The sequence below is a fragment of the Phoxinus phoxinus genome, assembly GCF_949152265.1.
Source record: "Phoxinus phoxinus genome assembly, chromosome: 20".
In the NCBI taxonomy this organism is placed as follows: Eukaryota; Metazoa; Chordata; class Actinopteri; order Cypriniformes; family Leuciscidae; genus Phoxinus; species Phoxinus phoxinus.
In genome coordinates this window covers 30,886,352-30,901,617 of record NC_136895.1, presented here as the reverse complement: position 1 = coordinate 30,901,617, position 15,266 = coordinate 30,886,352, and the positions used below count along the sequence as shown (strand labels likewise).

General features: G+C 39.3%; 1 protein-coding gene across 1 annotated transcript; it reads left to right on the top strand.

Moving 5' to 3' along the window:
• The first annotated feature begins 4,816 nt into the window (after positions 1–4,816).
• On the top strand, positions 4,817–12,850 carry LOC306988536 (uncharacterized protein). The gene is made up of 2 exons (XM_079593591.1): positions 4,817–4,940; positions 11,607–12,850. The coding sequence occupies exons 1-2, from the start codon at positions 4,916–4,918 to the stop codon at positions 12,737–12,739; spliced, it is 1,158 nt and encodes a 385-aa protein (XP_079449717.1). The 5' UTR covers positions 4,817–4,915; the 3' UTR covers positions 12,740–12,850.
• Positions 12,851–15,266: the final 2,416 nt, after the last annotated feature.

Genomic DNA, 15,266 nt, shown 5'->3' with positions numbered 1-15,266 from the left:
GACATAAAAAAAGACGCGTTCCTCAGCTAAATTCGATCATCATTCACACTTTCGTTTGAAAAGGAAAAAGATGAAAGATTTAGTGAGTATAGTTCAATTTATAGAACAAAACTATAGTTTTCACAAGTGTGCTGAGATCAGTGAGCGTGTGCTGGCAGCGCTGCACTTGTTTTTCATGAGACTTTTGTGATTACCTGATACTTCACTTTGACAGATTATTTTTGAACCTAGTGATTTTATAATATTTATTGGTATATATTTATAGTTTTTGGTTATCACATTAAAAATAACATTTGAAGTGCTGAACATTTTTAGCGTGTGCCCATTTACAGAGCATCGCGTTTCTGTTTCTTATTCCAACGTTCACATTTGCTTCAAGTCTTTATTGCAATCAATAAAACTGCTTTATTGGCAAATTAGTTAAGTGTGATAACAGCAGTAAAATATAAATACAACATTAAAAAGTCAACCATAATTGATGGTTTTGTGTGGATGTACAGTGCTCGAGCTGGCTTATTGAAAACCAGGAAGTAACTGCATTATTCCTAAATTTCCTGAATTTCTTATAGACTATAAGTCATATTAAATTTAAAAGATTGAGACAACTATTCATCAGCATGCAGTGACTAATCTATGTTGTAGCAAAAAAAACAGGTGCGACCAAATCATGTGTTGGTGCGACCAACTGAGAAAGTTGGAAACTTTCCAGTGGAAAGTTAGTCTGGAGCCCTGATACACATTCGTTTTCTTTCACAATTGTTTACAACACATAACAGGCTGTCTTTACAAGGAGACTCGCCGCAACAGGCATTTTGACTCAATTTTGTGTGTTAAAGCGTTGTCGGGATAATTTCGGTTTCGTGTATCTACACTGTTAAAAGCGCTATATAAATGAAGATGACTTGACTTGCACGTTCAATCTCAAAATGAAGATAAAAAACTGAATTTGGTGTTCACGTGTTGTCTCATTCGCACAGAAAACAATGCTCGAGTTCCAGTCTTCTTGTGCTTGAAATGAGAAACTTTCACTCTATGATGGTTGAACTTTATAGAGTCTCAATTCATCACTCTAGATGAATTGAACTCTGTCTTCATCATTCCCTTTAGGAAAAGTGTATTGGTCAAACTGCTTTTTCTGTGCGAGCTGCTACTGAGTGGAGCCTCATCCCCATAATCATCAGAAACACATATAGTACATTTAAGATCCAGTTAAAGAAATGGCTCATTGATTATCAGAGCTGTCAACATTAACATACTTCTAGACCTGCTCTCGCTGCCCACTGCTGGCTTCTTGCCTTGTGTGTGTGTGTGTGTGTGTGTCATGTTTTTGTCTGATGTTTATTTGATTGTTGGTTTGCTGTGTTTCAGTTGTACATTTTAACATAATACCGTATATACCCGAATATAAGACGACCCTGAATATAAGACGACCCCCCCATTTCCAGACTTATTTTTGGGACAAAAAGAGATTTTTGTGGAAAAAATCTGGTTTTCAAACGAAAATAATTTATTTGAAAATTGCACTGATAATTCATTCTCTCTCTTCCTGCACGCGCGCGCATCTTTCTCTCTCTCTCTCTCTCTCTCTCTCTCTCTCTCTCTCTCTCTCTCTCTCTCTCGCGCACCTCTCTCTCTCTCTCTCTCTCGCTCTGCGTCTCTCGCGCACCTCTCTCTCGCTCTCTCTCTCTCTCTCTCTCTCTCTCTCTCTCTCTCTCTCTCGCACCTCTCTCTCTCTCTCTCTCGCGCGCACCTCTCTCTCGCTCTCTCTCTCTCTCGCGCACCTCTCTCTCTCTCTCTCTCTCGCTCTGCGTCTCTCGCGCACCTCTCTCTCGCTCTCTCTCTCTCTCTCGCACCTCGGAGTCGTCCTAATCTACATTTCACTCCCTCGTCCTCTCTCTATCTCCTGAAATCACCCAAGAATATATAGTTTAATGTGAATGATTATGAGAATAAGTATTATACATATTTAGTATCATTTAAAATCTCTCAGAGTGACTGGTACAAATGTCTCATTTCCAAATAAGTAAAACAAAAGGTAATCAGGTTTTTTAAGAGTTTAGAGATAACTGGCACACAAAGGAAGGTGGTCTCTAGGCAAAAGGTCTCCTACCCCCAAAAGGTGTCAACTCTGAATGTAAATTCCCATTGTTAACCGCATGTGAAAGCCATTTAATGGACGGCAGCGGAGGGATCGGGGCTCTCTGTATCTCAGATCAGCCGTGAATGTTGAGAGCCGCCGGGACTATGGAAGTAAAATAATGACAAATGTTTTCGAAATAAAAAAGCCTGTTGAATTGCACTACTTGAAAAAAATATGCATTGTCATTAACCATGCTTGCATTTTAATGCATTGAATTTTTAGGCCTCGCATTTTTATGGGCTGAAATTCAACATGGTTGTATATTTAAGCTGTGAATATTACAATTCAAAACATTTCAAACACATTTTCATTCATAAAAATTCAATAATCCATTTTCACCTTTCATATTTCCCTTCCAAAATATTCAAACTGTTAAAAAATACAACCTATAATATTCAACGGTCAATTTTTCGGTCCACTTTATTTCGCTTTACAAATTCGCTTCCACAAATTCAGTGGTTCAAATTCGACAGTAAATTCAACAGTGACCTCCAGGAACTGCAGGAAAAGCAGTAGATTACCGAGCATAATCTCTATCTGCTGTTAATCAAACTCACCAGCAGGGGGCGCAAGCGCGTGTTGTTGACGAAGACCAGAGCAACAGTTAGAGCAAGCCATTCATTCATAAAACTGATTTTTAGAAATGTAGGTGTATTTGTGATTATTATGAGGGCTGTTTTCATGTTTAATTCAGTGTCTTCACGGTCCCTGTGTAGTCTACATGCATCTTTCTCTACGTGAACAAGATTACAATGTTATTCCCCCGATGCTGATGTACAGAATTTTTTTTACATTTGAGGTAGACATATATATTTCTCTTGGTTGTTTTGCCTTAACTTTATATCGCGACGATGTGCTGCAGTACTGGGGTTTCCCTCAATAATTCAGGATTGCTGGACATATGAAACGCTTAACGTATACTAATGGACTAATACAGTGATATAAAAGACCAAACTCACACTTTATTGACAAGGCTGTACTATATGGCTACAGGCAAGCAGATGGACTCAGAATATGAACTTAACGCGCAAGCAAGTTTCACGCTAAGCGTTTCCCAGTTACATAACTTACTGGCCAATGGCTATAAAGTTGGCTTGACGTTGGACATTCGCACATTTAGGGACCGTCTCTAAAGTTACATACGACATTGGTATACACGTTTCTAACTTCAATAGCAAACTTCTATTTATATGAATAAATATAAAAAATGTAAAAGGTTTGCATCATGCCTGACACCTACATGAACACTTACAGTTGTTTTTATGACTGCAAGTCATTCTCTTCCAATGCTATTGAAATTAGAAACGTGTATACCAATGTCGTATGTAACTTTAGAGACGGCCCCTAAATGTGCGAATGTCATGCCAACCATAGATGCCAACTTTATAACCAGTATGACCGGGAAACGCGTGAAACTTTGCGTGTTAAGTTCATATTCTGAGTCTGCTTGCCTGTAGCCATATAGTACAGCCTTCTCAATAAAGTGTGAGTTTGGTCTTTTATATCACTATATCAATAGTCCATTAGTATACGTTAAGCGTTTCATATGTCCAGCAATCCTGAATTATTGAGGGAAACCCCAGTACTGCAGCACATCGTCGCGATATAAAGTTAAGGCAAAACAACCAAGAGAAATATATGTCTCCCTCAAATGTAACATTTTTTCTGTACATCAGCATCGGGGGAATAACATTGTAATCTTGTTCACGTAGAGAAAGATGCATGTAGACTACACAGGGACCGTGAAGACACTGAATTAAACATGAAAACAGCCCTCATAATAATCACAAATACACTTACATTTCTAAAAATCAGTTTTATGAATGAATGGCTTGCTCTAACTGTTGCTCTGGTCTTCGTCAACAACACACGCTTGCGCCCCCTGCTGGTGAGTTTGATTAACAGCAGATGGAGATTATGCTCGGTAATCTACTGCTTTTCCTGCAGTTCCTGGAGGTCACTGTTGAATTTACTGTCGAATTTGAACCACTGAATTTGTGGAAGCGAATTTGTAAAGCGAAATAAAGTGGACCGAAAATTGACCGTTGAATATTATAGGTTGTATTTTTTAACAGTTTGAATATTTTGGAAGGGAAATATGAAAGGTGAAAATGGATTATTGAATTTTTATGAATGAAAATGTGTTTGAAATGTTTTGAATTGTAATATTCACAGCTTAAATATACAACCATGTTGAATTTCAGCCCATAAAAATGCGAGGCCTAAAAATACAATGCATTAAAATGCAAGCATGGTTAATGCAATGCATATTTTTTTTCAAGTAGTGCAAATCAACAGGCTTTTTGTTTCAAAAACATTTGTCATTATTTTACTTCCATACGGGACTCTCTGCCTCATGTATTTCCTAATGTTGGGTTTGCTCTTCTCTTTATTCCAGAGTTTTCTATCGATTATCTTTGAGTTGATTATGTAATTGGCATGATACATTTGATTATTCTAACTGACTTTGACATTATTTACTATAAAACACTTTTTATTGCAAAGTTACTTTGCTAGATAGATAGATGGGTGAATATATAATAGTATAAAATAGTATAAAAATATAAACTCAGTAAGTGATTTCTTCTTGATTTTGTCAGATCTGCTCCTCCTCCTTCAGTGAAGTTCCTCCCACTGCAACTCACCAATAAATGCTGGAATATTCCCATCAGCTACAAGTGAAGACGAGCATCACACCATCAGAAGAGCTGAAATCTGCAAAGACAGAGTTTATTGAAGGACAGTGAGAACAGGAGAGATCCAGAACACTGCAGAATGAAACACACTGAAGAACAAAGAGGTTGGTGTTTATTCCTCATTCTTCATTCATTTGGTTGAAGAACATTAAGGTTATAAAGCAGTTCACCAGATTTACTTTTTGTAGTAGGGGGAAAAAAACTTAAAGAGATGTGAAAAAAATACTGTTAAACCAATAAATAATATATGCAACACTTTCTATGTGCAGGATACAAAATAGAGCCTGAAACTCAATTGTCTTTTTTTTTTATGAAACGGTCAGTGAAACCAGATTTGATAAACATTCAAACTTCTTTGACTATGTTTTTACTGAAAGGGTAGATTCTGGAATCCACTGCTGCTTCAATGTATATTGAATAAGTGATTATAATCAGGGTAATAATCCATATTTTTCCTTCTAAATATCAAATGAGTTGAATGACTTCTCCAGGCTCATGAGATTTTACTTTGTTATAGAAGTTACCACTGTGTGATTGCTGAAATGTTCTTTTCATGTATTCTTTAATGTCTGTATTGAATATCTGAGAGTTGACGGAAGGGTCAGGCTCAAATGCCAGGAATGTAGTAACAGTTCTTGCTTATTTAGCCCTGCTTCCAGAAAGTAAAATATGGACTTGTTTTGTTAAGAAAGGTCTTCAACATGTGTCAATACATTTATCTGTTTTTGTAGGGTACCCTGACAACTATGGTCACAGGGGTCACTAAACCATACTTCCATTTAGATTAAAACTGTCCTGTTCTTGAGAGAAAGAATGTGTTATCTGGATGTTGTGAGAGGACTCTCCTGTTTATAGTTCGAGCCTGGCCAAATCCAACCTTGAAGAAGCTGTGTGTGTGTGTGTGTGTGTGTGTGTGTGTGTGTGTGTGTGTGTGTGTGTTAGGGTTGCCACCTTCAGTGTGGCAAAATAAGGGACACCCACCCCCCCCAAATGCTCAACTTTGACAACGTCATTTTTATTGTTATAATTGTGATTTCATAATATGTAGATATGAATCCAACTAAAAGCTATTGAAAATATGTATTTTAGTCAAATAGCAAATGGTGTAGCTCTGCAGCCATCTACTAAAGTGATAATTTCTTTACTTTTAAAACAGCATTTTCCAAAAAGATGGGCAAAAATCTTACACTAAACCATGTCAAATTATCCATATCCATGAACGTTAGAAATGTGGGTCTTTTATAAAGTGAATTTAACTTTTTTTTTTTTACTGTTTTTGTTTAAAAAATATTTATTTATATAGCCTAAAGTAAAAAAAACATAATAAATCCTCCTAAAACTATAAATCCTAAAAAAAAAAAACTATTATGTTTCAAAATGACATTTTGTTGAAACAACACAAGTGTGACTTTTTCCCCCCACACTAACATAAAAAACAGATATTATTCAAATTTATTTAATTTTTTTGTAGATGTAGAAAGTGTTGTCAACCGTGCAAAGTCTCACATCATTTGGACAAATATAATGTTTTATTTATTTCAGCAAACGTCATTTGGGGTCGAAAAGACCCGAACAGCGCTACAAGGGGTTAAAAAACGTGCAGGTTTACAGCGCATGTTCACGAGACTCAGTCGCTATAGAAACAAAGACGCTAAAATGCAATCACGCAATGAGCTTCTCTACTAAGAAATTGATTTCTTTATATTTGCTATTAGTATTATCCATACTGCAAAATCCTTATGTTTTTATTCAACTATATGTGGGCCTAATGTAAAATACGGGACAAATCGCGTCCCTTATTGATTTGATACGGGACGCATCATCTTACTTGTAAATACGGGACGATTCCGTATTTTAAGGGACGGGTGGCAACCCTAGTGTGTGTGTGTGTGTGTGTGTGTGTGTGTGTGTGTGTCTTTTTTGGTTACAGTTTAAAGGGGTGGTAAAGTATGATTTCACTTTTCTAACTGTAGTTAGTGTGTAATGTTACTGTTTGAGTATAAACAACATCTGCAAAGTTACAGCGCTCAAAGTTCAAAGCAAAGGGAGATATTTGCTTTTAAAGAGAAAAGGACTACAACAGACGGCTGGTAGGAACTACACGACATTCCTCCGGGTTTAGTGACATCAGCAAGCCTAAAATTTACATAAACCCCGCCCCCTGAACACGCAGTCCATGTTGAGAAGAGGAAGTTGTTGTAGTCGAGCACATTTGTGAGTCAGCTCAAACTTTAGCATCCATCTTTTCACATGCAATAGAAAGTCACTCTGTGTGCGTCTCACAACAGTTCCTATACGAGCGGTTTATAGATTACCATGACAGAATATGCTAATTGAAGATAGTTAACTCCACATCAGCAACATAAATTAATCAACTAACCATTCAGAGACGTCCTGTTGCTTCTACATGTTGTCACTTCTAGTGCTTTGTAAGTGATCAGCAATATTAAAAAATGTATACAACGTTTAATAGGCAGCCAATGCAGTGTTGACAGAACAGGGCTAATATGGTCATACTTCCTGGTTCTGGTAAGAACTCGAGCTGCTGCGTTTTGAACTAGCTGTAGTTTGTTTATTAAGCGTGCAGGGCAACCACCCAGTAGAGCATTACAATAATCTAGCCTTGAGGTCATGAACGCATCAACTAATTGTTCTGCATTTGGCAATGAGAGCATATGGCGTAATTTAAATATATTTTTAAGATGGAAAAATGCGGTTTTACAGATACTAGGCACGTGACTTTCAAATTAAAGATTGGTATCAGAGAGCACACCCAGGTTCCTAACCGACGACGAAGACTTAACAGAGCAGCCATCAAGTGTTAGACAGTACTCTAGGTTATTACGTGTGGAAGTTTTTTGTCCAATAATTAGAATCTCTGTTTTTTCTGAATTTAGTAGTAGGAAATTACTAGTCATCCAATTTTTTATATCAGCTATGGATTCTGTTAATTTTGTGAATTGGTAGGTTTCGTTAGGTTTTGAAGAAATATACAGCTTAGTATCGTCGGCATAACAGTGAAAGCTAATTCCATGTTTCCTAATGATATCTCCTAATGGTAGCATGTACAGAGTGAACAGCAGCGGCCCTAGTACTGAGCCTTGTGGTACGCCATACTGAACTTGTGATCGATAAGATATCTCGTCATTTACCGCTACAAACCGATAACGGTCAGATAAGTATGATTTAAACCATGCTAGTGCAATTCCACTAATGCCAACATAGTTTTCTAGTCTATATAAAACTATGTTGTGGTCAATGGTGTCAAATGCAGCACTAAGATCAAGTAACACCAATAGAGAGATACAACCACGATCGGATGATAAGAGCAAATAATTTGTGACTCTAACGAGAGCTGTCTTGGTACTATGGTACTATCGGTACTATCGTTTCTTTCTAGAAAGGAACACAGTTGTGAGGATACTGCTTTTTCTAATATCTTTGACAGAAAAGGCAGATTCGAGATCGGCCTTTAATTGACTAATTTTGTAGGGTCAAGTTGCAGTTTTTTAACAAGCGGTTTAATCATAGCTAGCTTAAAGGTTTTTGGTACGTATCCTAGAGACAAAGATGAATTAATGATATTAAGAAGAGGATCTATGACATCTGGAAGCATCTCTTTCAGCAGCTTAGTCGGTATAGGGTCTAACATACAAGTTGTCGATTTAGATGATTTGACGAGTTTGCAAAATTCTTCCTCTCCTATAGCAATGAATGAATCAAATTTTCCCTCAGGGAGACTACAATGCACTTCCTGATGCGATGCTGTATTAGACGGTTGCATAGTTATAATTTTGTCCCTGATATTATCGATCTTATAAGTGAAGAAGTTCATAAAGTAATTACTGCTGTGTTGCTTGGAAACTTCTGGGCTTGAAGCTTTCTTTTTAGTTAGTTTAACCACCGTTTCAAATAAATACCTAGGATTGTGTTTATTTTCTTCTAATAGGGTTGAAAAATAAGCAGATCTAGCAGCTTTTAAAGCCTCTTTGTAAGCAATCGAGCTCTCCTTCCATGAAATGCGAGACACCTCTAGTTTTGTTTTCTTCCAGTTGCGCTCCATTTTTCTGGCTGCTCTCTTAAGCGCCTGAGTGCGCTCGTTGTGCCACGGCGTTGGACTATGTTCTTTAATCTTCTTTAAGCGCAACGGAGCAACTGTGTCTAAAGTGCTGGAAAAGAGAGAGTTAAAAGTTTCTGTTGCAATATCAAGTTCTTCTAAGCTATCCGGGATGCTGAGATGATGAAACTGATTAGGAAGATTATTGATAAAGCAATCTTTAGTGGCAGAAGTGATATGTCTAACATATTTATAACACGGAGTCGGCTTTGAAGCCTTTGCTAAATGTAATTTACATGAGACTAGATAGTGATCTGAGATGTCATCGCTCTGCTGCAGTATTTCAACGGCATCAACATCTATTCCATGTGATAGTATTAGATCTAGAGTATGATTACGGCAATGAGTCGGTCCTGACACGTGTTGTCTAACTCTAATTGAGTTTACAATGTCGTTAAATGCCAATCCCAATGCATCTTTTTCATTATCTATGTGTATATTAAAGTCATCAACAATTAGTACTTTATCTGCAGCCAATACTAATTCTGATAGAAAGTCCGCAAATTCTTTGATAAAGTCTGTATGGTACCCTGGTGGCCTGTATACAGTAGCCAGCAGAATTCTCAAACGTGATTTGTCGTTTACACTATATATTTTTACATTAAGCACCAACACTTCAAAATAATTATATTTAAAACTAGATTTCTTAGTGGTTTTGAAAATATGACTATAAATTACAGCAACACCTCCTCCTTTGCGTTTCAGACGAGGTTCATGTTTATAACCGTAATCTTGTGGGGTTGACTCATTTAAAGCAATGTAATCATTTGGTTTTAGCCAGGTTTCTGTCAAACACAGCACATCTAGGTTATAATCTGTAATCATATCATTAACTATTAGCGCTTTTGAAGTAAGAGATCGAATATTCAGCAACCCAAGCTTTATCATTTGCTCATCCGTATTATATATGTTTTTTATTTGTTGAACATCAATTACATTTTTAACCTTAGATTGGTTTGGACGTTTTTTGGATTCCCAAATTCGGGGAACAGACCCCACCCTGCAGCTGGCCTGTGTGGCTAGATTGGGAACTATTCTTGCAAGAATAAATGTATATTTTCTTTTAAATACAATTTGGATCTTGACGTCTCTTTTGCCTGGGAATGCTGGTTTGTTAAATATTGTTTTTGCCACAACAAGACACAGTCTCTATATGATGATATCTAGGTGAAAGAGTCTCTATGCAGGGGCGGACTGGGACCAAAAAGTGGCCCTGGACTTTCTGACCCACAGCAGCCCACCACATCCCACACCATAACACATTGGCACATTAATGTGCAGAATAATTTTTAACACCACTTATAGCATAAAAATATAACACAATACAAAAATAAAGGCTATTTAAACATTTATTTTAAGTAACACAACATATATTAGGTCATATTTGTAAAACAAAAGGAAACAAACAGAAGAACAATAAGAAACAACATTATTAATATAAAACTATCAAAACCGCATATCAGCTAGTTAGGGAAGCTAGAGCAATCAGAGCTGCTGAACTGCTACTCTTCGCGCCAAATGTATAATTTGTTCATTTGAAGCATTTAACAGCACCTACCTCTAATGCTAATTATTACGCATAACTAAAAAAAAAAATTCTCAGTGTGTTACGCACCGTCGGCTGAAATTGGTCCTCGTCTGCTTTTTTTCGGCCGATTCGACATGTTGAATCGGCGTCGGGCCGTCGGTGAAAGAGGGAACTCTGATTGGCTGTTCAGCTTACTGAACGAGTCAGTGCACGAGAATAATAGCAAAACAGCGAGCAAAGTCAAAACAGTACAGATAGAAGGCTGTTCTAATGTAACGTCATCTTACCTGAGTGTTCCTCTGCGAATATTTCAATATTAACATGAACGGAGTTCATCAGCGCTAGTTCGGTTCACCAGCGTCGGCTTGGTGTGTTCGAGGACGTGAAAGGGGGCGTGTTTCAAGATACGCAATGGAGTAGACCAAACGAATTAACAGGGAGGGAGGGCAATACACTCACTTGCACACAAAACACACTCCTCGTCGGCCGCGCCCGCGCGATCGACTCTCTCATACATTTGCATAGAAAAGAAATGTAATATTATGATTTCCTTCATTTTTTAAATATATTTTTATATATATATTTGTGTACCGGGCCGGCCCAAACTGGCCAGCGGCCCACCGGGAAAAGTCCCGGTGCTCCAGATGGCCAATCCGCCCCTGTCTCTATGTGATGGGATTTATCTGACCTTGGTGACGTGAGGCCGCTAGCAGACGGTCGGTTAAGCCAGTTTGTCTGCTTCCTGACCTGAGCCCCAGATTGTCATGTTTGAGTTCTAAGACTATGTGCCATATTACTAGAGAGAAGAGCAGCACCATCCCAGGAGAGATGAATACCATCTCTTTTCAACAGGTCAGGTCTCCCCCAAAAACTTTTCCAATTGTCTATGAATTCTATATTATTTTGCGGACACCACCCAGACAGCCAGCCGTTGAGTGAACGATCTTCCAATAACTGGAAGATCAATGTACCTCATTCATGGAAAGAGATTTATATAAATGCATCAGGATGATCAGGATTTTGTGTAGCTGTTGTTTACCTCCAGGTTCACTTTTATGTCCTTTCATTTCGCATTTGTCTCTGATTTTTTAAATGATTTATTTATGAGTCTTACTTTAATTTCAGGCCTGATGCTGGAGAATGAGGAGAGTGAAGAGGAAGAGAAACATCATCATGTCAAAACTGGAGAAAAAACTCACTCACAGACTGAAAGTAATTCTTTACTGAAAAGAAGAGACAAGAAATGTTTCACCTGCAGTCAGTGTGGAAAGAGTTTCACACAAAAACTGAATCTCACGATTCACATGAGGATCCACACTGGAGAGAAACCATTCTCATGTGATCAGTGTGGGAAGAGTTTCACACAACAAGGAAATCTTAAGAATCACATGATCATCCACACTGGAGAGAAACTGCGTGAATGTGATCAGTGTGGGAAGAGTTTTGTGCTACAGGTTCACCTTAAGCAACACATGATCATCCACACTGGAGAGAAACTGCATGAATGTGATCAATGTGGGAAGAGTTTTGTGCTACAGGTTCACCTTAAGCAACACATGATCATCCACACTGGAGAGAAACCGTTCACATGTGATCAGTGTGGGAAGAGTTTTACAAGGCAAGGACACTTTAAGGAACACATGATCATCCACACTGGAGAGAAACTGCATGAATGTGATCAATGTGGCAAAACATTTTTGAGGACTTCAGACCTGAAGAGCCACATGTTAGTTCATTCACAGGAGAAACCACATTCATGTTCTTTGTGTGGAAAGAGTTTTTCACATCTGCACAATTTAAAAGTTCATCAGAAAACACATACTGGTGTAAGAAATCATATGTGCTTTGAGTGTGGGAAGACTTTTAGTAGAGCTGAACATTTGAAACTGCACCAGAGAATCCACACTGGAGAGAAACCTTACAAGTGTTCACACTGCGATAAGAGATTCAGTCGGTCAGAATGTCTGAAATCACACGAGGGAATTCACACCGGAGAGAAACCTTACAAGTGTTCACACTGCGACAAAACATTCAGTTGGTCACAATGTCTGAAATCACACGAGGGAATTCACACCGGAGAGAAACCTTACAAGTGTTCACACTGCAACAAGAGATTCCGTCGGCCAGAATATCTGAGATCACATGAGGGGATCCACACTGGAGAGAACTCGTGTGATCAGTGCGGGAAGAGTTACACACAAAAAACAAACCTATTGCGACACATGAAAATCCACTCTGGAAAGAAGCTGAGCAAATGACATCAAAGCGTTTTTATATCTTTACATCAGAAAATACTGGTGTCAGAGATTGTGTGTTCTTTGATTGTTGGACGTCTGTTTTATCAATAAAGTTTTCTCACTTTTAGGTTCAAGAGTCTCTCCATGTTTTATTACAGTTATTATGTTGAGCTGGAGGAAATTTGTAAATTTGTAATTAATTTTTTATCTCTACAAGATTTCTGGATCAAAACACATTAGGACAAAACAAACTTGGAAAAAGTGGTATTTGTTTTGTTTTATTTTGTATGTTTTATCTGTGTCACGTAGTGAGAAATAATACTATTATCAGTTTAGTTTTAGTTTATTTTAGTTTATTTGTAAAGCATATTTAAAAACAATGAGAGTTAAAAAAAGAATCCATTAAGACAATATTCCAACAGCATAAATAGCCAGAAATACAAAAAAAAAACATTAAACACCAAACCAAAAGACAATTAAAATGCAAGATTACAGTAAAACAAGGCACACTAACTGCTAGCTCAACCATAAGCCTGGGCAAGTAAATGCGCCCTCAGTGTTCAGTGTTCTTGACTCGTAATTTGAGAGGACTATTCCCACAACAACAACATCTGTAAGATATAATTCTTCTTTGTTTTATGATTGTTTGGTACACATGGTTTACTGAGACTGAATAAGTATTTACTGTTTCCTGTTTGGAATGAAATAACGCGACGTGAAAAGACAGCTTGTTTATTAGTTTTTTCGTTTAGTCTAAAAAACTGAAAATGAGATTTTGGCTCGATTTCTCATGTTTCGTTTGTGGTTAACAAATTGGTTTATGGCTTCAATATTTCATTTGCACATTGGGGCGGTGCTAAAACGCCCCTTTAATCTGATTGGTCAAACCGCTCCACATTCAGTACAGGGCTGCGTTCAGCCCCGACAAATAGTTGCAAAGCGTTTTTTTAAATGGAAACGGTGGTGCGTTGAATATCCTGTTCTGATGATGCAAGAGTTGTAACTACGGCAGCTGGGAAGGCCATTCTTTGTGTTCTTTTTGAAGAATTTTCGGGAAATCGGTATAAATGTGTGTTTAATACTGCCAAATACGCTCAATATCACTAACTTCAGTCACTGCCCTTGCCGTACAGAATAAAAGAGAACATCCCAATCGAGTGAAGGGATTTGTGGAAACTACGGTTCCTAATTATTGTGATCCAACATTTGCCTCGCATTTCAGGATGAAAAGACAAACATTTCAGGTGAAGGATGTTGTGGCAAATATTCCCAATAAACATCATCACTGCGTAAGAGACACTCTGAATCAAATAGTCTTTTAAAAAGTATTTATTCTAGCAAGAAGGTTCAGTCGCCACACAGTTGCTACGCTGTGGAGTGAGTTAGACCTTGAGACAGAAAATATGCAATCTTTATACTGTTTTCCAAGGTCCTTTTCCCTGCAGAGTTTCTCCCCGTCTCGCATTCCACAGATAAAGGATCCCTTTGCTGCTAACTTCGATTTATCGCTAGCTACCCCTTAAGACCCCCCCAGACTAGATGACCTCTGACCTCCAACCCGTTGCTCACCATTGCACACCGTTTCCAGGAAACCGTAGTAAAACGTTGTGCACCAGTTTGAGCTTGAACGTACCCCAGGCTTTTAATTCTATCAGGCAGAATAAGAGTCAGCACGAGTGCAGCTGTAACGATGAGGCAAGGACGAAGCGGAGAGAGAATCCACATGCAAGCACTACTTTAATGAAACAAACAGGTAATCCAGGGCAAACAACAGAACATGGAACTCAGGACAGGAACAAGGAACCGCAAACAGCTACAAAACATGGCACAGAACAGGAAATAGCAAAAGTCCACACAAGACAAGAGCCATAGCCCCCCACTTAAGGAGCAGATTCCAGACGCTCCTCAGGCAAAAGTTCAGGAGGGTGGTGGAGTGGAGGCGGGCCCAGGATGGAGGGCCAGGCCCGTGGAGCGGAAGAGGGCCTGGAGTCTGCGGTAGGACGGGAGGCCAGGACGGAGCAGGCTGTGCAGGTAACCAGTGTGGAGCAGGCAGTGCAGGCGACCAGGGCGGAGCAGGAGACCAGGGCGGAGCAGGAGACCAGGGCGGAGCAGGCAGTGCAGGCGACCAGGGCGAAGCAGGAGACCAGGGCGAAGCAAGAGACCAGGGCGGAGCAGGAGACCAGGGCGGAGCAGGAGACCAGGGCGAAGCAGGAGACCAGGGCGGAGCAGGAGACCAGGGCGGAGCAGGAGACCAGGGCGGAGCAGGCAGTGCAGGCGACCAGGGCGGAGCAGGCAGTGCAGGCGACCAGGGCGGAGCAGGAGACCAGGGCGGAGCAGGCAGTGCAGGCGACCAGGGCGGAGCAGGCGACCAGGGCGGAGCAGGCGACCAGGGCGGAGCAGGAGACCAGGGCGGAGCAGGCAGTGCAGGCGACCAGGGCGGAGCAGGCGACCAGGGCGGAGGATGAGAGGATCCACACTGGAGAGAAACCTTACAAGTGTTCACACTGCGACAAGACATTCAATCGGTCAGAACATCAGAAACAACACG